The following is a 21,445-nucleotide window of genomic DNA, read 5'->3' on the forward strand; positions in this document are numbered from 1 at the left end:
CTATTGGTTAAAAATGGTTTTTACAATTTTAAAAGTGGGAGAAAGACACTCAGAATATGCGACAGAAAACATATGTGGCCATATGTGACCTTCAAAGTCTCAATATTTGTCATCTGGTCCCTTATGGGAAAAGTTTGCAAACCTCCAGATTACTGGGTTATGCTGTCATTTGCTGACACGTAGAGGGCAAGGAAAAGGATATTTTGTTGTCGTTGTTTGAGAAATGGTGAGAATATTTATGAATTTTCCTTAGATGTTTGACTTCAGTTCTTAGAGAGGTATGCCATAAGCCCAATTGTGATTCTCATCTTCACTTTTATTGCATGCTTAATCAGAGATATGCATTTTGAAGCTTCTCAGAAGAAATGGGGTGAACGCTGACATTATTGTTTGGCTACCTAACTTGGGAGCTCCCTTTTATTTGAGATTTTGCCTGAGGAAGGGGTAGAATATTCAACTTAAAACAACAGCACTCTTGGCCGGGCATGGTGGCTCACGCCTGTAATCCCAGCACTTCGGGAAGCCGAGGTGGGTGGATCACCTTAGGTCAGGAGTTCGAGACCAGCCTGGCCAACATGGTGAAACCCTGTCTCTCATACAAATATAAATATTAGCTGGGTGTGGTGGCAGGCACCTGTAATCCCAGCTACCCAGGAGGCTGAGGCAGGAGAATCGCTGGAACCCGGGGGGGCGGAGGTTGCCGTGAGCCGAGATCACGCCACTTCACTCCAGCCTGGGCAAAAGAGTGAAACTCTGTCTCAAAAATAAATAATAAATAAAAAATAATAACAGCACTCGTTATCAGTAAGAATCTGAGGGTATAACTTACTGATCTTTTCTGATTCCAAAAAAATTCATTTCTGGCCAAAAATGGACTTTTTTTTTTTTTTTTTTTTTTTCTCATTCTGGTTTAAACATATCGCTTTTTCAGCTATGCCAGTGGGAAATGTCTTCCGGCCTTTTGGGGCTCCAATAACTGAGACTTGGGGTTGGGACCTTTGCAGCCTACTGCCGGAACTCTCTGGATGGCCAGTGGTACAGTTACGATGACAGCACGGTGGAACCACTTCGAGAAGATGAGGTCAACACCAGAGGGGCTTACATCCTGTTCTATCAGAAGCGGAATAGCATCCCTCCCTGGTCAGCCAGCAGCTCCATGAGAGGTAGGTGCTGCTGCTCATGACAGGAGGGCGGTGTGAGGAAGTCACTTTAAGAACTGGGAAGAGGCTCAGTTGAACATCAAGGACCAGGAGAGGTTGGCAAGGATCTGAAAGAGGAAGCCTGGGATGCTGCTGTAGAAACCTGAGCAGCATAGACTAGTTGCTCATTTGCCAGGGTGTGGGATGGTTGGATTATAATTCAGGAAAGGGGAAAAGAGTGATTGTTTGTGTTCAGGGCAGGCGACGCTTGGCAGTGTGGAATTCCGTATTCCTAGTCTCACTCATATCACAGCAGGTTTTATGAGGTGTGTGTAACATAAACTGATGTCAGTCCTGTTGGAAAGGCAGGGCAGTTATAAAGGATGCAGGACTTTTCTAGGAAAGGTAGCTTTTTTTTTTTTTTTTTTTGAGATGGAGTCTCGCTCTGTCACCAGGCTGGAGTGCAATGGCATGATCTTGGCTCACTGCAACCTCTGCCCCCTGGGTTCAAGCGATTCTCCTGCCTCAGCCTCCCGAGTAGCTGGGACTACAGGCACATGCCACCAACATGCCTGGCTAATTTTTGTATTCTTAGTAGAGATGGGGTTTCAACATGTTGGCCAGGATGGTCTCGATCTCTTGACCTCTTGATCCGCCTGTCCCAGCCTCTCGAAGGTAGCTGTTTAAACACTACTGCACTCCAGCAATTCATTTATTAGACAGCCTCAAACTTACTTGGAAGTCTAGAGAAAGAAAGTGCCAAAACTGACCCTTTCGTGTGATTTGTTTCACGCTGCAAACCAACTGTCCTTACCTGTGGGACAAGAGAGCATTAAAAAAACAATTAAGCAGATTTTCTCCTAACAGTTATCAGAAAATGGCCAAATAAATCCAAGAGTCCTCAGCTGGTCTAAATCAATCCTAACGCAAGTCTAGCTTCCATTTATAGAAGGAGATGTTGACAAAAGAATTAAAAACCTGCCCTATTCGAGAAAAGAAGGTTTTCTTACTGTCCAGTATAATAAAGATAATGTATCCCTACGGCGCAAAGGGTAGGTAATGCCCACTGGTTTCCCTAAACTTGGGATACACTTCCTGTAACATGGCTTATCACCTGTTGAACTGTGCGTACTGGGGCCCTGGTACTGCTAATAAAACACTGTTACTCTGCCTCTGGCTGCAGCTCCGAGTAATACAGTCCTTTGGCTCTGGAAAAAGAAACAAACAACATATTTAGAATGCCAAAGCTGGTGACAAGTAATTTCATGGAAAGCATTTCAAAGCTTGTCAACATACTTTCCTTTGTTGTTGTTGTTGTTATTTGGTTTTTTATTTTTTGAGATGGAGTTTCGCTCTTGTTGCCCAGGCTGGAGTACAGTAGCGCGGTCGTGGCTCGCTGCAACCTCCGCCTCCCAGGTTCATGCAGTTCTCCTGCCTCAGCCTCCTGACTGGGATTACAGGCGCCCGCCACCATGCCTGGCTAATTTTTTGTATTTTTAGTATAGAGACGGGATTTCACCATGTTGGTCAGGCTGGTCTTGAACTCCTGACCTCAGGTGATCCACTCGCCTCAGCCTCCATAAGTGCTGGGATTACAGGCGTGAGCCACCGCGCCCAGCCCATACTTTCCTTTTTGTGCTCAAATGCCTCTCCCTAAACTTTTAAGCTTAGTCACATGGGTGCCCGATCATAGGTTTCCCCTCTCGTCATTGACTGGTTTCTGCAGTTCTGTTCTGGTTCTGTAGTTCCGGGGCTGAAGGATGGGGCCGGAATGGGGATCTGGCTGTGAGATGCTCCCCTAGGACTCTGAAGGGCTGGGGATGGGCTCAGCCTCCCTCTCTGTGTTTCCTCCACAGGCTCTACCAGCTCCTCCCTGTCCGATCACTGGCTCCTACGACTCGGGAGCCACGCTGGCAGCACTAGGGGAAGCCTGCTGTCCTGGAGCTCTGCCCCCTGCCCCTCCCTGCCCCAGGTTCCCGACTCTCCCGTCTTCACCAACAGCCTCTGTAATCAGGAAAAGGGTATGTTGGTTAAATGTGCTTGGTTGATTTTCATTTTCTGTAACGTCTGTTGTTATTGCTCAGTATGAAAGCGCCGTCACTTCATAGCCTTGAATGGAAAGGGTCCATGATTACAAGAGGTTCGTTCATCTCTTAAATGGGGTCTTCTATGACCTGCCCTTCCTTGCCCGCTTCTCCCCATCCTCTACCCTCCAGCCACAGGTACCTTTTCTCTGCCCCCATGTAGATTACTGTCATAAACAAGTAAACTTGGGAACATGGTACTTGAAGGGAGAATGGCAAAGAGAATCAGGGAAGAGGGTATCCAGGTCCGGGGTGGAGGAGAGAGGGTGCACAGGGCCCGGGAGATAGGGCAAGCGGGGAACATCTTTCTAGGGGGTGACACTGAACACAGCCCTGAGTGAGAGAGAGTGACTTGTGTAGAAGCCTAGGGGTGTGTTCCAGGAGAGGAGCCCTCCAGGGTGAAGGCTGGGAGTGAGCATTGGATGTGTGAGGCACGGAAGAAACCAGAGTTGTGGCCGGAGCAGAGACACCCAGGAGTAGAGACAGCAGGAGTGGACAGGGGCCATGGCAGAACCCACCTTTCTGAGCTAGAGGTATAAAGTTTGGACTCTATTCTAAGTGTAGTGGATAGCGAGTGGAGAGGTGTTTTTTTTAATGCTTCTGCTTTAATCATTGTTTTTAAAAAATTGACACATAATAATTGTACATATATTTGGGGTACATGTGATATTTTGATACATGCGTACAATGTGTTCATTACATACAAACTAGAGTATTTAGAATATCCATCACCTCAAACTTATCATTTCTTTGTGACGGGAACATTTCAAATCTCTTCTAGCTGTTTTGAAATATACAATAGATTGTCGGTAACTGTAGTCACCTTCCTGTGCTATTAAACATGCGAACTTATTTTATCTAACTGTATATTTGTACTTTTTTTTTGAGACAGAGTCTCACTCTATCACGCAGGCTGGAGTCCGGTGGTGCGATCTCGGCTCACTGCAACCTCTGCCTCTTAGGTTCGAGCGATTCTCCTCCCTCAGCCTCCAGAGCAGCTGGGATTACAGGCACCTGCCACTATGCCCAGCTAATTTTTGTACTTTTCGTAGAGATGGGGTTTCATCATGTTGGTCAGGCTGACCTCAAACTCCTGACCTCACGTGATCTGCCCGCCTTGGCCTCCCAAAGTGCTCGGATTACAGGCATGTACTACAGGGGAAATAGTACAGATGAGAAAGAATGAAGGCTGGGCACAGTGGCTCACGCTTGTAATCCCAGCACTTTGGGAGGCCGAGGTGGGCAGATCATGGGGTCAGGAGTTCGAGACCAACCTGACCAACATGGTGAAACCCCATCTCTACTAAAAATACAAAAAATTTAGCTGGGCATGGTGGCACATGCCTGTAATCCCAGCTACTCAGGAGGCTGAGGCAGGGGAATCGTTTGAACCTGGGAGGTGGAGGTTGCAGTGAGCTTAGATTGTGCCACTGCACTCCAGCCTGGGCAACAGTGCAAGACCCCCACCAAAAAAAAAAAAAAAAAAAATGAAGACCCGAGACCAAACTTGGGGGCTCTCCAACATCTAAGGGTTGAGCAAAGGTGGAGAGGCCAGGAAAAGAACTGAGAAGGAGCAGCCAGTGAGGGGAAGAAAACCAGGTGAGTGTGTTTGACAGATGCAAAAAAGAGAATCTTAAGGAAGTAGCCAACTGTACTGGATGCTGCTGAGAGGCTGAGTAAGGTGAGGATGGGGAGATTCCATCAGGCTGGAAGGCCACCGGTGACTTGCCAGGAGCATCTGCCATGGCTGGAGAGAAGGGAGGCCTGCCTGCAGCAGGTGGACCAGAGGCTGGGGTGGAGGAAGTGGCAGTGCTTACACACTCCACCAGGCAAGGTGACTGAAGGAAGGCGGGCCGACAGCTAAGTAGGAGATAGTAGAGATGCATTCAGTTGATCAGGTCCACAGGGAGATGTTGATGACAGTGCTGGGAACAAGGGGGTAACCACAGAAGCAAAGTCCTTAAGGCTGAGCATTGTCAGATCACACCTGGAATCCCAGCATTTTGGGAGGCCAAGGTAGGAGGATCGCTTGAGTCCAAGAGTTCAAGATTAGCCCGGGCAACATAGTGAGACCCCACCCCATCTCTATAAAAAGTTAGCCAGGCATGGTGGTATGTGCCTGTTACCCCAGCTACTCGAGAAGCTAAGGTGGAGGCTCTCTTGAGCTTGGGGAGTTAGGGCTGCCGTGAGCTGTGAGCACACCACTGCACTACGGCCTGGGTGACAGAGCGAGACCTTGTCTCAAAAAAACAAACAAAAAAACCAGCATTACTATGTAAGAACTGTATGTCTGTGTATGTGTGTTTGTGCCTGTGTGTATGTCTGTGTGTGTCTGTGTCTTTGTGCGTGTGTGTCTCTATGTGTCTGTGTGTTTGTGTCTTTGTGTGTGTGTGTCTCTGTGTCTCTGTGTATGTGTCTATGTGTGTCTTATGTGTGTCTCTATGTGTATGTGTCTGTGTGTGTGTGTCTGTGTGTCTATGTGTCCCTGTGTGTCTATGTGTATGTATATGTGTATATGTGTCTGTGTATGTGTGTCTGTGTTTGTGTCTGTGTGTGTGTCTATGTGTTTCTATGTGTATGTATCTGTGTATATGTGTCTGTGTGTGTGTCTGTGTTTGTGTCTATGTGTATGTATCTGTGTATATGTGTCTGTGTGTGTGTCTCTGTGTGTCTATGTGTATGTATCTGTGTATATGTGTCTGTGTGTGTGTCTGTGTCTGTGTGTGTGTCTATGTGTTTCTATGTGTATGTATCTGTGTATATGTGTCTGTGTGTGTGTCTGTGTTTGTGTCTCTGTGTGTGTGTCTGTGTATCTGTGTCTGTGTGTCTATGTGTATGTATCTGTGTGTGTCTGTGTGTGTGTCTGTGTATCTGTGTGTGTCTCTGTGTGTCTATGTGTATGTATCTGTGTATATGTGTCTGTGTGTCCCTGTGTGTCTATGTGTATGTATATGTGTATATGTGTCTGTGTATGTGTGTCTGTGTTTGTGTCTCTGTGTGTGTGTGTGTGGGAGTGTGTATGTGTATATGAGTGTGTTTGTGTGTGTATTGTTTGTGCCTGTGTGTATGTCTTTGTGTGTCTGTGTGCCTTTGTGTGTGTCTTTGTGTGTCTGTGTGCCTTTGTGTGTGTGTCTGTGTGCCTTTGTGTGTGTGTGATCTTTATTTAGCCTTTTTGTTCCTTCAGCCAGAAAGTGGTAACGTGTTCAAATTATTTTTTTAGTTCCTTATTTCTTGTTAGGTCCTAACTTAGTTTTTTAAATACAATTTTAATAGAAATATTATATATACTTGTGATTAGTATATTTTACATACTGCATACAATTATATATAATATATATATAAGCATATGTAAGTAAAGTATATTAATCCTTCAATACTTAAAGTATATTAAGTATACATCTGATAAATTTTCATAAAATGAACATCCTCATGTACCAGATTAAAAAGTAGAATGTTCTAGCACCTTGCTCTCTTGTATCTCTCTCGATCATACTGTTTTAAATAAAAAACAGCTTGGAGATACATAGTTCTCTGCACAGAAATTTACTTATGAGAGAGAGAGCGAACTGTTGTCTGTTGACGATTGTCAATAAAAAAGGAAACACAGGGGTTTGGAGAAGAGGGGGTGCAGGGTGAGGTTGGGGAACCACCTCCTCCTTTCTGCAGGTTCATCCATGGGCTGGAATCTGTTGCGGAGGCTAGCCTTGTAGTCTGACCTGGAGAAATCTGGCCTGGTCGTCAAGAAGAACACCCTGACTTGTTACAGATTTATGGTTTCTTGAGTTATTTATGGATTCTCCAAAAATCCAATGCAAGTTTTGTCGTGAAGCTATCTGCGATGTCTGCTACTTGATGAATCTCACTGTTTCCCTTATTAAAATTTCTTACATTGAACCGGGTGTGGTGGCTCACGCCTGTAATCCCAGCACTTTGGGAGGCCGAGGTGGGTGGATCAGCTGAGGTCAGGAGTTTGAGACCAGCCTGACCAATATGGTGAAACCCCGTCTCTACTAAAAATACAAAAATTAGCTGGACATGGTGGCGAGCGGCTGTAATCTGAGCTACTCTGGAGGCTGAGGCAGGAGAATCACTTGAACCCAGGAGGCGGAGGTTGCAATGAGCTAAGATTGCGCCACTGCATTCCAGCCTGAGCGACAGAGCAAGACTCCCTCTCAAAAAAAAAGTCCTTACATTGGAAGAATAGTTTGCATGTTTACATTTTGTATTGTGGTTCGGTTTCGGAGTTGTTTCTGGTTTGCAGCCATTACCAGCAGTCCTGTTATGAACATTTTTGATCCTGTCCTTGGTGTCCGCACATCTGCATTTCTGTTGGGTGTATGCCTAGGAGTGGAATCGCTTGCGCACAGTGTGTGTGTGTGTGTGTGTGTGTGTGTGTGTGTGTGTGTGTATGTGTATTCATCAGCCGCTTATTTCTTTATACTTTATGTCATCGTTTGTATCCAAGTACCCAATGCAATACAGCAGGCCCTTAAATAATGTCATTTCGTTCAGCGGTCATTTTGCTATAATGTTGATGAGAAAAAATAGTTGATTCCTGGCCGGGACTACTGGAGAATGCAGTTTGCTCATTCTCCCCATGTCTGCGTGGGTCTTCTCCGGGTGCTCCAGTTTCCTCCCACATCCTAAAGATGGACTGTTAGGTGATCTGATTTTCTGCACGGTCTCAGTGTGAGTGCCAGTCTCCCTGAGATGGGAGGGAGCCTCTCCAGGGCTGGTTCCTGCCGTTCATGATCCTGAGCTGGAATAAGTGGGCAAATAGTTATCTTACTTGTTACTTTTCTTAAATGTATGTATAGCTCATATATATATATATATATATATATTTTTTTTTTTTTTTTTTTTTTGAGATGGAGTCTTGTTCTGTCGCCAGGCTGAAGTGCAATGCCGCGATCTCGGCTCACTGCAACCTCCGCCTCCCGGGTTCAAGCGGTTCTCCTGCCTCAGACTCCCGAGTAGCTGGGACTACAGGCACGCAGCACCACACCCAGCTAATTTTTATATTTTTAATACAGACGGGGTTTCACCATGTTGGCCAGGATGGTCTCGATCTCTTCATTTCGTGATCTGCCCACCTCGGCCTCCCAAAGTGCTGGGATTACAGGTGTGAGCCACTGTGCCCAGCCGTGGCTCACATTTATTTCAATGTTTAATAGTAGAAGTGTTTGGGTCTTTATTTAGAAGTTTGGCGATGCTTTTGGGATGAGAAATATGCTGTAGGAGCTTAACTGTTATTTATATCAATTAGTCTATGGGAAAATTGGTTTCATTATATGTTGTTTTGCTTCAAGTTCAAGTTCAGGTTATCAAGAGCCTATCAATGATGCCGCAAAGACTTACTGTACCAGGCATGTACCAGACTCTGGTTACATAGTCTGGTACATGAGTTAATAGAGACGATGACAGGATCTTTGTGAGTTAATAGAGACGATGATAGGATCTTAAAGCTACAAGTGGTTTTAGATTCTCACTGAGTCCACCCCTCTGGTTTACAGTGATTTATGTGTCAGGGTTCAGTTAATTCCTTCCCCAGCGTGTGGCATTTGGGCTGCCAGAATTTCACGAGTAGACATGACACTCATCGTGTGTCTGTGCATCTTGGAGTTGTCTGATTTCCTTAGAATACGTTTCTGGGCTGGGAGCAGTGGCTCACACCTGTAATCCCAGCACTTTGGGAGGCCGAGGCGGGCGGACCACCTGAGGTCAAGAGTTCGAGACCAGCCTCAACATGGAGAAACCTCGTCTCTACTAAAAATACAAAATTAGCCAGGCTTGGTGGTGCATGCCTGTAATCCCAGCTACTCAGGAGGCTGGGGCTGGAGAATTGCTTGAACCCGGAAGGCGGAGGTTGCGGTGAGCCGAGATCGCGCCATTGCACTCCAGACTGGGCGACAAGAGCTAAACTCCATCTCAAAAAAAAAGAAAAGAAAAAGAAAAAAAGAATCCGTTTCTGTGCAGGCATACTACTTCATGCAGTATGTTTTGACTTGTCCTGGCTGGACATTTCTTTTCCCCTTATATTTTCATGATTGCACGTTTAAAATAGTGTCTATGGCCGGGCACCATGGCTCATGCCTGTACTCCCAGCTACTCTGGAGGCTGAGGCAGGAGAATCACTTGAACCCGGGAGATGGAGGTTGCAGTGAGCTGAGATTGCACCATTGCGCTCCAGTCTGGGCAACAAGAGTGAAACTCCGTGTCAAAAAAAAAAGAAAAAAGTGTCTGCAACAAAAAAGATGTTCTTTCTCAAGCTCATTCATCCCTGTCAGCACTGCCTATGATAAGCTCAAAGATTCATCCCAGCTCTGTGTAATGGCAAAGTACCTCAGGCCATTTCTCGGTTCTTCCGAGGAGAAATGTGCTTGACACCCTCCCAGGAGGAGGTGATTTCAAAGGATGGTCCAAGTTTTTCAGATGGTATTCAGACAGAGGTCAGGCAGAGCTCTAGAAAAACTCCTCAGAGACCCCTGAGAGGGCCGGGGGAGGGATGATAACTGTCCTGCAGACCCTTGCAGGCATTTTACTCACATTCTCTAATTCAGACCTCAAAACCCTTGGGAGAGGTGACCTTATAGCCCTACCAAGGGGATGTCTGAGACTCGGTGTGAAGCAACCAGTCACACCTGGTTGTAAGGCTCACCCCTAGAAAGTGGTGGGGCTGAAATAGACCCGTTCCCTCTGGGTGCCAGGTCTTGGCTCTCAGGCTCTTTAGACATAAATGCCAGATTAGAGTCGCTTGCACATGGAGAGAGGCTGCAGGAGCCTTGCTTCCTAAGGGAGCTTTCCCTCTTGGGGTTTGACTAAAATGGTGACAGATTTTGAAAGCTGTTTTAGAAGTTCTGAGAGGGTTGAAAAGTCCAGCGTTTGCTGGACGTGGTGGCTCATGCCTGTAATCCCAGCACTTTGGGAGGCCGGGGCAGGTGGATCACCTGGGGCTAGGAGTTCGAGACCAGCCTGGTCCACATGGCAAAACCCTGTCTCTACTAAAAATACAAAAATTAGCTGGGCATGATGGCACATGACTGTGATCCCAGCTACTCAGGAGGCTGAGGCTGGAGAATCACTTGAGCCCAAGAAGTGGAGGTTGCAGTGAGCCTTGATCGCACCACTGTGCTCCAGCCTGGGTGACAGAGTGAGACCCTGTCTCAGAAAAAAGAAAGACTAGGAGGGCGAGGCAGGCGGATCACTTGAGCTCAGGAGTTTCTCAATAGCTTGGCCAATGTGGTGAAACCTTGTCTCTACTAAAAACGCAAAAATTAGCTGGGCGTGGTGGTGTGTGCCTGTAGTCCCAGCTACCTGGGAAGCTGAGGCAGGAGAATCACTTAAACCTGTGAGGTGGAGGTTGTAGTGAGCCGAGATTGCACCACTGCACTCCAGCCTGGGCGACAGAGTGAGACTCCATCTCAAAAAAAAAAGAAAAGAAAGAAAGAAAAAGAAAAATCCAGTTTTTTTTTTTTATTATTCTTACTAAACCTGGGCAAGACAAAAATCTAGCATATCAGTTTTCAAATAGTGGTTGGTGCCACCTCTCCTTCTCACCGTCATGACTTTGCAAATATGTAGGAGAGTGTTTTTTGTTTTTTGTTTTTTGTTTTTTTGACAGTGTTTCACTCTTGTTGCCCAGGCTGGAGTGCAGTGCTGCAATCTCTGCTCACTGCAATCTCTGCTCACTGCAACCTCTGCCTCCTGGGTTCAAGCAATTCTCCTGCCTCAGCCTCCCAAGTAGCTGGGATTACAGGCATGTACCACCACACCTGGCCAATTTTGTATTTTTAGTAGAGACAGGGTTTCTCTATGTTGGTCAGGCTGGTCTTGAACTCCCGACCTCAGGTGATCTGCCCAACTCGGCCTCCCAAAGTGCTGGGATTACATGTATGAGCCACCACGCCCGGCCGGGTTTTTTTGACTGTCAAAATTAATAGAGGTGACTACTGGCATTTATTCCCCGGATTGGGGGCAAGGATGCTAAGTGTCCTGCGATGCGCAGGAGCAGTCCTGCTCGGTAAAAAGTCACCACTGCAAAGCACCAGCAGCTCTCTGTATAGAAATGCTGACAGCCTGAGAACACCACCTTTCAGGTAGCCCTGGTTATGAACATCATAATCATGAAGGAATCTTAAACCAAAATGAACGGATCCAAGTGTTTTGGAGACTGCAACTTATATAATTGAGGTGGGTGTGGGAGAAGTTTCTATAAGAAAAAGAATATAAAAACATCTTACTTTTGCAATTTTTATACAGTCATGACCATGTAAAAAAAAAAATGGCTGTGAGTCCTTCCCAGAGACCCCCTGGTAATAAGGGGCCCTGAAAGTTAAGCTTTCGTAGCTTCTTAGTATGGGCGCTTCTGATGATAAATTTCCTCTATGGCTTTTATTGGGCCTCAAAGGTTTTGTTTTTCTCTTTTTCAGCACTTTCCAGATAGTATTTCATTTCAGTTTTGATTTCTTCTTTGATCTAGAGGTTATCTGGAAGTCTCGACTCTTTCAGATTATTTTGGTCAACTTTCTTCTTTGATGTTTGTGGATTGTGATCCAAGAATGTGGTTTTCAAAAATTATTCCCTTTCTGGAGTCAGACGTGCTACCATTACGCCACAAGGCCACACATTAGTCCCTTTTTGTGGTCAAGTACATGATTACTCTTTTGTAAATGCTCTGTGCACATACAAACTAATGTATATTGTCTATTTGAGGGATGTGAGCTTCATATCATAACTATTAAATTAGGTGAGTTGATTGTCTATTCAAGTCCCCGGTGTCTTTAAATGTACCTTCTCTGGGAGTTCTGGTAGGAAGGAGATATACTGAAACCTTCCTGTATAGCTGTTATCTTTTTTTTTTTTTTGAGACTGAGTTTCACCCTTGTCGCCCGGGCTGGAGTGCAGTGGTGTGATCTCAGCTCACTGCAATCTCCACTTCCCAGGTTCAAGCGATTCTCCTGCCTCAGCCTCCCCAGTAGCTGGGATTACAGGCGCCTGCCACCACACCCAGCTAATTTTTTTTTTTTTTTGTATTTTTAGTACAGACAGGGTTTCACCATGTTGGCCAAGCTGGTCTCAAACTCCTGACCTCAGGTGATCCACCTGCCTCAGCCTCCCACAGTGCTGGGATTACAGGCATGAGCCTCCGCACCCAGCCTAGCTGTATCTTTAATCAAGTAATCCTTTCATTTTAATAATTTTCGCTTTATCTTGTTAGTTGCTTTATTACTAGGTGTCTATGGGTTTATGACTTAGATCTTTTTTTATAAATTGTGCTTTTTATCATTATAATGTGGCTCTTTATCCCTGCTTAATGTTTTCAACCTCAAATTCTACTTTGTCCAAGTTTAATAATCCCACCCTTTCTTCTTTCTTTTTGCCTTCTCTGTTTCGCATTTGCCTGCTATCATTTTGCCCCTCTCTTGGGCTTTAGGAACCTTTCTTTTTGAGTTAGTTTTAAGTGGTTTCTCTTAAACAGCCTGGTGTTGGGTTTTTTGTTTTCTTTTTACTAAAAATTTAGAGGCTGTCTTATAATTGGAGGCTTCAGTCCATGCCGACTTAATGTAACAGCTGAGAAACTTGATTTTGTTCATTTCGTTTTTAAAGATATTATATGGCTGTTTTTTCTTTTCCTTTCCTTATTGTTGCTGATGCGAGCCAGTCACTCTTTCTTTCCTGGTTCATTGGGAAGTTTTGCCGCTCAGGTCACAAAGTAGCAATTTGTTAATTGCTACTTTCTCTATCCCAGTATTTAGAAGCCAATTATTTCCTTCAAGGTGCTCTATTTCACCACTGTCTTCTCTCCTTCCCCCCTCATAAGATGAGAAATATATAATATATCTGTTGTCACTCTTTTCCCTGTCATTCCCCCGAAAATGAGAGCTTTGAAAGGCTTTCATGTGCCCCCTCTGGTCTCTTTTGCGAACTCTTAGATTTTGCTGACAGGGCCTAGTACGTTCTATTCCAGACTGTTGTCAGAATTCCCCTCGCAGCACTTAGCTTTATGTGACACATTCTGAGCCGTCTGTCCTGCATGTAGGGTAGTGGACGGTACGTGGATTGCAGTGTCCACTGTGCACCACTATTTTTCTCCTCTTTGTCACCCCCATCTTGAGGTAGTGAGTCTGGTTCATTCGAGTATGTGTGATATGTTCTCAAAATCTTTGCCCAGCCGCAAATATTTCCTTTCACTTGGGAGTGAATGGCAGCTTGGCTGGTTGCACGACTCTTGAGTCGCAGTCTTTTCTCTCAGGCATCTGAAGCTGTTTTCCCACAGCCTCCCAGGCCCCAGGGTTGCAGGTGAGGAGTCCAGGCTTTTTTTGTTTACAGGAGAGTCACTTGTTTTTTTCTGGTGGGAAGCTTTTAAGATCCTCCCCTTGACCTTGGAGTTTAGAAATTCTCCCAGAATATGCCTAGGTGAGGGTTTTTGTTCTTCAACCTTACCTAGAACTTGGGGGTGCCTTTTGTTCTACAGACTCAGGCCTGTCTTTAGAGAAATGTCTTTTGGTTTTTGTTTAATGATTGTCTCTCCTGCTTTTGACGTTTTTGTGATTTGCCGTTGAGTCTCCTGGATCTATCTTCTGAGTCTCCTGCCTTTTCCCTTGTAGTTTCTTTCTCTTCTCTTTTCCCTTCCCTCCCCTCCCCTCCCCTCCCCTCCCCGCCTTTCTTTTCTTTTCTTTTCTTTTTTTTTTTTTTGAGATGGAGTCTCGCTCTGTGGCCCAGGCTGGAGTGCAGTGGTACGATCTTGGCTCGCTGCAACCTCCCCCTCCCGGGTTCAAGTGATTCTCCTGCCTCAGCCTCACGAATAGCTGGGATTACAGGTGCGCACCACCACACCTGGCTAATTTTTGTATTTTTAGTAGAGACGGGGTTTTGTATTTTTAGTAAAGATGGGGTTTCACCATGTTGGTCAGGCTGTCTTGAACTCCTGACCTCGTGATCCGCCCGCCTCGGCTTCCCAAAGCACTGGGATTACAGGCGTGAGCCACCGCGTCCGGCCGCTCTTGTAGTTTCTGTCTCTTGGGTCAGTCACGTTTTTCAGTCCCTGTTTTTTCAGTCTCTTCCTTGAGATGCAAGTTTATTGATCATTTTAAGCTGTCACATTTCCTCTGCTGGCTCTGTTTCATCAGCGGCCTGCTCCGATGGTTCTGGTGATTCTTCTCTGACCGCCAGACCCCCTCATGCGTGTTGCTGTTTTCTTTTCTGCCCCACCCTCTCTTGTATGGCAGTGGCTCTTGGAGTGATGAAAAGGGCAGCAACTTTGGCTCCCGAGGGCTGGTGGTGTGACAGCCAGCCTTTTTCTTCCTCGCTTCGTCCTGCTGGTTCAGTCTCGGAGGTGGAGAAGCTTCAACTCATCGGTGTAGCTTTTTCTTATCTTAACAGGGACCAGAGGAAAGTTGGGGGGTAGGCTTGTCCCAGGTTGCACTCTGACCTCCATGCAGAAATGGTCATCAGGCTGTGAAGTAATTGTACACGGCTCAAGAAACATCATATGGGGCCCGACACGGTGGCTCACACCTGTAATCCCAGCACTTTGGGAGGTCGAGGCGGGTGGATCACCTGAGGTCAGGAGTTCAAGACCAGCCTGGTCAACATGGTGAAACCCTGTCTCTGCTAAAAATACAAAAATTAGCCAGGTGTGGTGGTGGGCACCTGTAATCTCAGCTACTGGGGAGGCTGAGGCAGGAGAATCACTTGAACCTGGGAGGTGGAGGTTGCAGTGAGCCAAGATCACACCACTGGACTGCAGCCTGGGGGACAAGAGCGAGACTCTGTCTCAAAAAAAAAAAAAAAAAAAAACTAAAGAAAGAAAAGAAAAGAAGCATTGTATGGTATCATGTATTCTTGCTTTTGCCAAACCTCATAAAGACAGGTGCACCATATTCTTTTTCCCTCAACTGTATCCCAAGTGTTGAAGACAGTCCTTGGCACATGGTATGTGCTTATTAAATATTTTTTGAAGGAGTAAGCGGGTAGATGTATGAAGCATGATGGAAGCCCTTGAAGAGACAGAAGGTGCTTAACTAGGAAAAGTCTTGTTCTGTGGCGGGGGGGCAGGGGGGCATTAAGCATGGCACCAAGAGGTCCCCAGCCCTGTTCACAAAACACATGAGTATGGATTGATGCATATTTGATTAGCCAAAAATAAAAAAGTCATGTAGAAATCAAGGTGGCCACACAGGGACAGGAACAGATGTGATCATTCTCAAAGCAGCGTCTGCTGGCTCCAGAGCTGCAGTGTGGAGGGGGTGTCAGGGGACTGAGCCTGTCAGCTGCACTGGCGCCATCTGCTTGGAGGGGGCTCTTGTGGGGTCCAAGAAGCACATTATGAATGCTGTGGGGCTTATATAACCTTCAGGAAGAACCGAACGGCCTGTGTCTTTAATGCAGTGTAAGGCTCTAGGCTCTTCTTCATTCTCATTCAAGCCAGACTGGCTGGAAACAGAATCTTCTTGGGGTGGGGTGAGGCAGGGATTGAACCAGAGTTAGTGCCCAGGGGTCTCTGAACACCACTGTGTTCAGCATCTGTCTCCCAGCATCCCAGAAGATTCGTCCATCTCCCCGGGGGAGGGGTACCAGGACTTGCACCCACCCTGGACGGGAAGTGACTTAGTAGAGAGGAAGTGTGATGTGAGCGTGGGGGCCTCTTATTCCCTTCTGTTCTTAGGCTGTTTATTTCTCAATTTTATTAAAGCCATCACTGTCTCAGATCCTGTTATCCTAGCCCAATAAGTGGAAGGAGAATAAAGATAGCAGGGGTGCTTTTTCACTGCCGTCTTGAGAAAGAGGAGACACGAGTTCCGTGGGCATCTGTGCTTCCCATGAAATGTGGCTCAGGCGTTGATGTCAGCCCCTGGCCTGAGAGCCTTTCCTACCAGGAAGAAAGGAAGAACTGCTATTTCGGGCAGCTGCCAACTCCTCTCGCCACCTGCCGGGGCTCCAGGCAACATGCTCTCATTTTGAAAGGCTAAAAGTCACAGCTTTGTCCTACTAATACAAAGCGTCCCTTTCTGCCCTTCCCAGGGCTGTGGAAGAGAAAAAAAGAAGGAAACTTCACACACATCTCAGACCCCAGAACATTCCCCCCCCTCCCCGAGGGCTGGGGATTTAATAAGGTCAATCCAAACCAAAATTACAGAGTATTTTGGGTAAAATTGTGTCTATGACTGGCTAATCTAAAGAAATGCTTTGAGGAAAGAAACAATCAAACATTCTTTATGAAAAACCTGGAAGGTCACATCCTTGAGATGCTTTCTAACTCCTTTTGGAGGTCATGGGCTTTCTGCTTCTTCCTGCTCCAGCCATTTCTCTAGGGGTGCTTGCTTGGTCGATGCGCACCTTGCCTCCCCCGCGTTCTTGCAGCCTTCGCTCCCCTGCACGTCGTTCCTTTGCCCTTCCTGAGCTCTCACTCGTGCACCTGACCACCTCTGGCCCCTCTCTGTGTCACACATCGTGTTGGCTGTGCTGCTGACAGGGTGCTTTTTACGGCAGCAGTTCTGCTCCCTTTTGGAGCTTCTCTGTTTCATAGTTCGTTCAGGCTGTTAGAACAGAATACCATGCCTGGGCAGCTTATCCACAACAGACATTTCTTCCCCACAGTCCTGCAGGCTGGAAGTCTGAGATCAGGGTGCCAGCATGATGGGGCTCTGGAGAGGTTCTTCCAGGCTGCAGACAGCTTCATGTGTCCTCGCATGGCAGAAAGAGAGCTGGCTAGCTCTTCAACCTCTTTTTAGAAGGGTGCTAATCCCATTCGCGAGGGCTCCACCCTCACGACCTGATTACTACCCAGTGGCGTCACCCCTTTATACCATCATGTTGGGGATTAGAGCTTCAGTGTATGAATCTCAGGGGACACAAACCTTCAGTCCATAGCACCCTCAAACACTTTGTCCTACTAATACAAAGCGTCCCTTTCTGCCCTTCCCAGCGCTGTGGAAGAGAAAAAAAGAAATAAACTTCACACACATCTCAGACCCCAGAACATTTCCCGCCCCCTCCAAAGGGCTGGGGATTTAATAAGGTCAATCCAAACCAAGGGAAGTGGCACAGTGAGAGTGGCCACCCATGGGGCAGACTTTAGAGGTTGCCCTGCAACCTTTCTCCAGATGTGTGTGACTGTCCTTGCGCCAGGTGGATTGTGTGTTTCAGCTGAAGAATTCTTTCTCAGTGATTGCAGACATCATGTAAAACAAGGCATTTTAATGGTACAGTGACTGATGACTGAGAATTTCTTTTTTTTGTTTGTTTTTGGAGATGGAGTCTTGCTCTGTCACCCAGGCTGGAGTGCAGTGGCATGATCTCAGCTCACTGCAACCTCCACCTCCCGGGTTCAAGCGATTCTCCTGCCTCAGCCTCCTGAGTAGCTGGGATTACAGGCATGTGCCACCATGCCCGGCTAATTTTTGTATTTTAGTAGAGATGGGGTTTCATCATGTTGGTCAGACTGGTCTCTAACTCCTGACCTCGTGACCCGCCCACATCAGCCTCCCAAGACTGAGAATTTCTTAAGCAAAAATACACAACCTTGGTTGTACATATGTTCCTTTTAGAAATGTTGAGATATAGGAAAGAATTAAGAAAAAAATCCATCACAAACAGCACTGCCAGGGCCCTATCCACACCTTGTTTTTGGCATCTATTTCTCTATTCTTATTTGTATGTTTTCACATGCATGCATAATACACACACGTGTATATATTTTTACAAGTTGTATAGGTTGGTGCAAAAGTAATTGTGGTTTTCGCCATATTTTTTGAATACCATTTTTTTTTCTTTTTTAACCCAGGGTTAGGATATCTGAGATTCTTGCATTTGAAAGGTACAAGGACCTAATATGACCTAGAAAAGTAGGAACTTTTGCTGGGCATTCCGTTTCATGGGAATATTTAAAGGTGGATGAAACTGAAGTTCATTCTTAGGGCTAGATGCCCGTGAGACTGAGCTTTGCCAGGTGTCTGTGCTGCCCAGCATGTAGATACCTTCTTTGGCACTGGCTTACCCTGTGGCTTCAAACGTGTAAGTGGATATTGAGGAAGAGTGGGTGAAACCATTGCTGTTCCCCAAAGGCAGGAACCCTATGTGGCTTCCTCACTGCTGTGTCTCCAGTGCCCAGCACAGTGCCTGCCACATCAGAGGTGCTCAGTGAATGTTAGATGACTGGCATTTCAGCTGCAGGGTGGCTTGTACAATGACAGTCTCTCTATCTCTTTCAGGAGGGTTGGAGCCCAGGCGTTTGGTACGGGGCGTGAAAGGCAGAAGCATTAGCATGAAGGCACCCACCACTTCCCGAGCCAAGCAGGGACCGTTTAAGACCATGCCTCTGCGGTGGTCCTTTGGATCCAAGGAGAAACCATCAGGTGCCTCCGTCGAGTTGGTGGAGTACTTGGAATCCAGACGAAGACCTCGGTCCACGAGCCAGTCCATTGTGTCGCTGTTGACGGGCACTGCGGGTGAGGATGAGAAGTCAGCATCGCCGAGGTCCAACGTCGCCCTTCCTGCTAACAGCGAAGATAGTGGGCGGGCCATTGAAAGAGGTCCAGCCGGGGTGCCCCGTCCCTTGGCTCAGTCCAACCACTGTCTGGCCCCTGGAAACTCAGATGGTCCAAACACAGCAAGGAACCTCAAGGAAAATGCAGGACAGGACATCAAGCTTCCCAGAAAGTTTGACCTGCCTCTCACTGTGATGCCTTCAATGGAGCATGAGAAACCAGCTCGACCAGAGGGCCAGAAGGCCATGAACTGGAAGGAGAGCTTCCAGATGGGAAGCAAAAGCAGCCCACCCTCCCCCTATATGGGATTCTCTGGAAACAGCAAAGACAGTCGCCGAGGCACCTCTGAGCTAGACAGACCCCTGCAGGGGACACTCACCCTTCTGAGGTCCGTGTTTCGGAAGAAAGAGAACAGGAGGAATGAGAGGGCAGAGGTCTCTCCACAGGTGCCTCCTGTCTCCCTGGTGAGTGGCAGGCTGAGTCCTGCCATGGACGGGCAGCCTCCAGGCTCACCTCCTGCCCTCAGGATCCCAGAGGGCCTGGCCAGGGGCCTGGGCAGCCGGCTTGAGAGGGATGTCTGGTCAGCCCCTAGCTCTCTCCGCCTCCCTCGTAAAGCCAGCAGGGCCCCGAGAGGCAGTGCACTGGGCATGTCACAGAGGACTGTTCCAGGGGAGCAGGCTTCTTATGGCACCTTTCAGAGGGTCAAATACCACACTCTTTCTTTAGGTCGAAAGAAAACCTTACCAGAGTCCAGCTTTTGATGGAGCGTGTCAGTATTGTGTGACGCTGGCATTCTTGGGACTTTGCCAAGCAACTGTAGGCAGCTTATGTTGAGAGTGGGTTTCCAGGAAGCCGGTTGTCTTGTAATCCCTAAAAAAAAAAAAAAAGATTTTTTTGCGGGGGGGTGGAGGGTTCTCCATATCTAGACTTCCAACACCCAAGGTCCATATAACCCAAGGTCCAAAACCTTCCTGTATCATTGGGTGCTTTGCTACAGTCTGGCCACTAGAGGATGCTATTGGGTCAGTATTACCAGTTTCAGGGCAAGAACTGGTATTTACTAAAAAGTTTTGGATGTGGGCAAACAAGGTGAACCTGGTTAATAAGAATCTTCAATGTCATGTCAAATACTGTCACTGCCTTTTCCTTTTTCTTTTTTTTTTTTTTTAAACTGTGGACTTAAAAATATTTTATTTTTAATGCTTCTCTGGGATAAGCATTAAAGATGCCAAAAAAAGAGAAAAAACAAAAACGAACGATAGTGATGGTAAGGCAAGATTCTAGCAAAGAGAGATGGGAGATAAATGGCTGAGAGTTCAGGTGAATATTTAATATATTAAAAATTGTATTAAAGTTTTTCAGGGTATTTTAAAAATAACTATTTTGATACTAGAAAAAATGTTCATTTTTTAATTTAAATATGAGATCTATGTACAATTTTAATAAAATCCTGTCCATGAAACACGCATGGCTGTCTGAATTATTCAAGTCTGATAAATGACCTTCTTTCATTCCTGCTGGGTAAACTTGGTTCGTTGCTATTGCTATCAGAAAGTAGTTACTTGAGTTCTTTCTAAAATCTTGGCCGGGCGCGGTGGCTCACGCTTGTAATCCCAGCACTTTGGGAGGCCGAGGCGGGCGGATCACGAGGTCAGGAGATCGAGACCACAGTGAGACCCTGTCTCTACTCAAAATAGAAAAAATTAGCCGGGCGTGGTGGCGGGCGCCTGTAGTCCCAGCTACTCGGAGAGGCTGAGGCAGGAGAATGGCGTGAACCCGGGAGGCGGAGCTTGCAGTGAGCCGAGATCGCGCCACTGCACTCCAGCCTGGGTGACAGAGCGAGACTCTGTCTCAAAAAAAAAAAAAATCTAAAAGTGCTTTTCGTTCCAACGACTTGCTGTTTTCTAAAGAAGTGGAAGCCTCCTCAGGCCTCTCTCTGGAGGGCTTGTACTTGAAAAGACGTGAGTTCCACATCTGCCTGACAGACTCTTAGTTGACTGTCCCGTTTCCTAAAGCTCTGCACACTCTTCAGTAGCGACTCTTACAAATATCCTGTCATTTCTTACTTAGAAGCTGCTAAGCCTGACCCCAGGCCTGGGGCTCAACAGTTGAGGTCACCTGTGCTTAAACAGTCCTTCTTCTGCAAATACTTCCTTTTTTGATGGGAAACATTTGTTCAAGACACCTGATCCCAAGAATTAAGTCTTCCTTCATACATATAGCATGACTCATTGATATGTCTCTGCTACATTTTTTTTTTCTCTTAAGAAGGAGAATGGGCTGGGCATGGTGGCTCACACCTGTAATCCCAGCACTTTGGGAGGCCGAGGAGGGCAGATCACCTGAGGTCAGGAGTTCGAGACCAGCCTGGCCAACATGGTGAAACCCTGTCTCTACTAAAAATAACAAAAATTAGCTGGGCGTGGTGGCGTGCACCTATAATCTCAGCTACTTGGGAGGCTAAGGCAGCAGAATTGCTTGAACCCAGGAGGTGGAGGGTGTAGCAAGCCAAGATTGTGCCATTGCATTCCAGCCTGGGTGACAGACCGAGACTCCATCTCAAAAAAAAAAAAAAAAATCACACAAAAAACAGAAAAACAAAAAAGGAAGGATGGAGTCCATTTTTTACCCCAGTGAAAAAGACAACTTACCTTTGATCAGAGCAACAGTTAGCAGGTGGAACTGAGATAATAGAGAAAGCAAGAAGACACAGCCACCTGACCCCAGAGGACGA

At 46.6% G+C, this 21,445-nt stretch overlaps 1 protein-coding gene across 6 annotated transcripts in view; it reads left to right on the forward strand.

The window, feature by feature from the left end:
• USP43 (ubiquitin specific peptidase 43) overlaps positions 1-20,177 on the forward strand; it is an 89,311-nt gene extending 69,134 nt beyond the window's left edge. For 5 of the 6 annotated variants that reach the window (XM_058431021.1, XM_058431024.1, XM_058431023.1 and 2 more), the window contains 3 exons: positions 1,005-1,163; positions 2,996-3,160; positions 18,436-20,177. In XM_058431021.1, coding sequence (XP_058287004.1) covers positions 1,005-1,163; positions 2,996-3,160; positions 18,436-19,472 — 1,361 coding nt within the window. In that variant the 3' untranslated portion in view covers positions 19,473-20,177. The remainder of the gene's footprint in view (positions 1-1,004; positions 1,164-2,995; positions 3,161-18,435) is intronic. The other variant, XM_058431027.1, reaches the window with a different exon arrangement.
• The last annotated feature ends 1,268 nt before the right edge of the window (positions 20,178-21,445 follow it).

The sequence above is a fragment of the Hylobates moloch genome, unplaced genomic scaffold (genome assembly GCF_009828535.3).
Source record: "Hylobates moloch isolate HMO894 unplaced genomic scaffold, HMol_V3 SCAFFOLD_19, whole genome shotgun sequence".
Lineage (NCBI taxonomy): Eukaryota > Metazoa > Chordata > Mammalia > Primates > Hylobatidae > Hylobates > Hylobates moloch.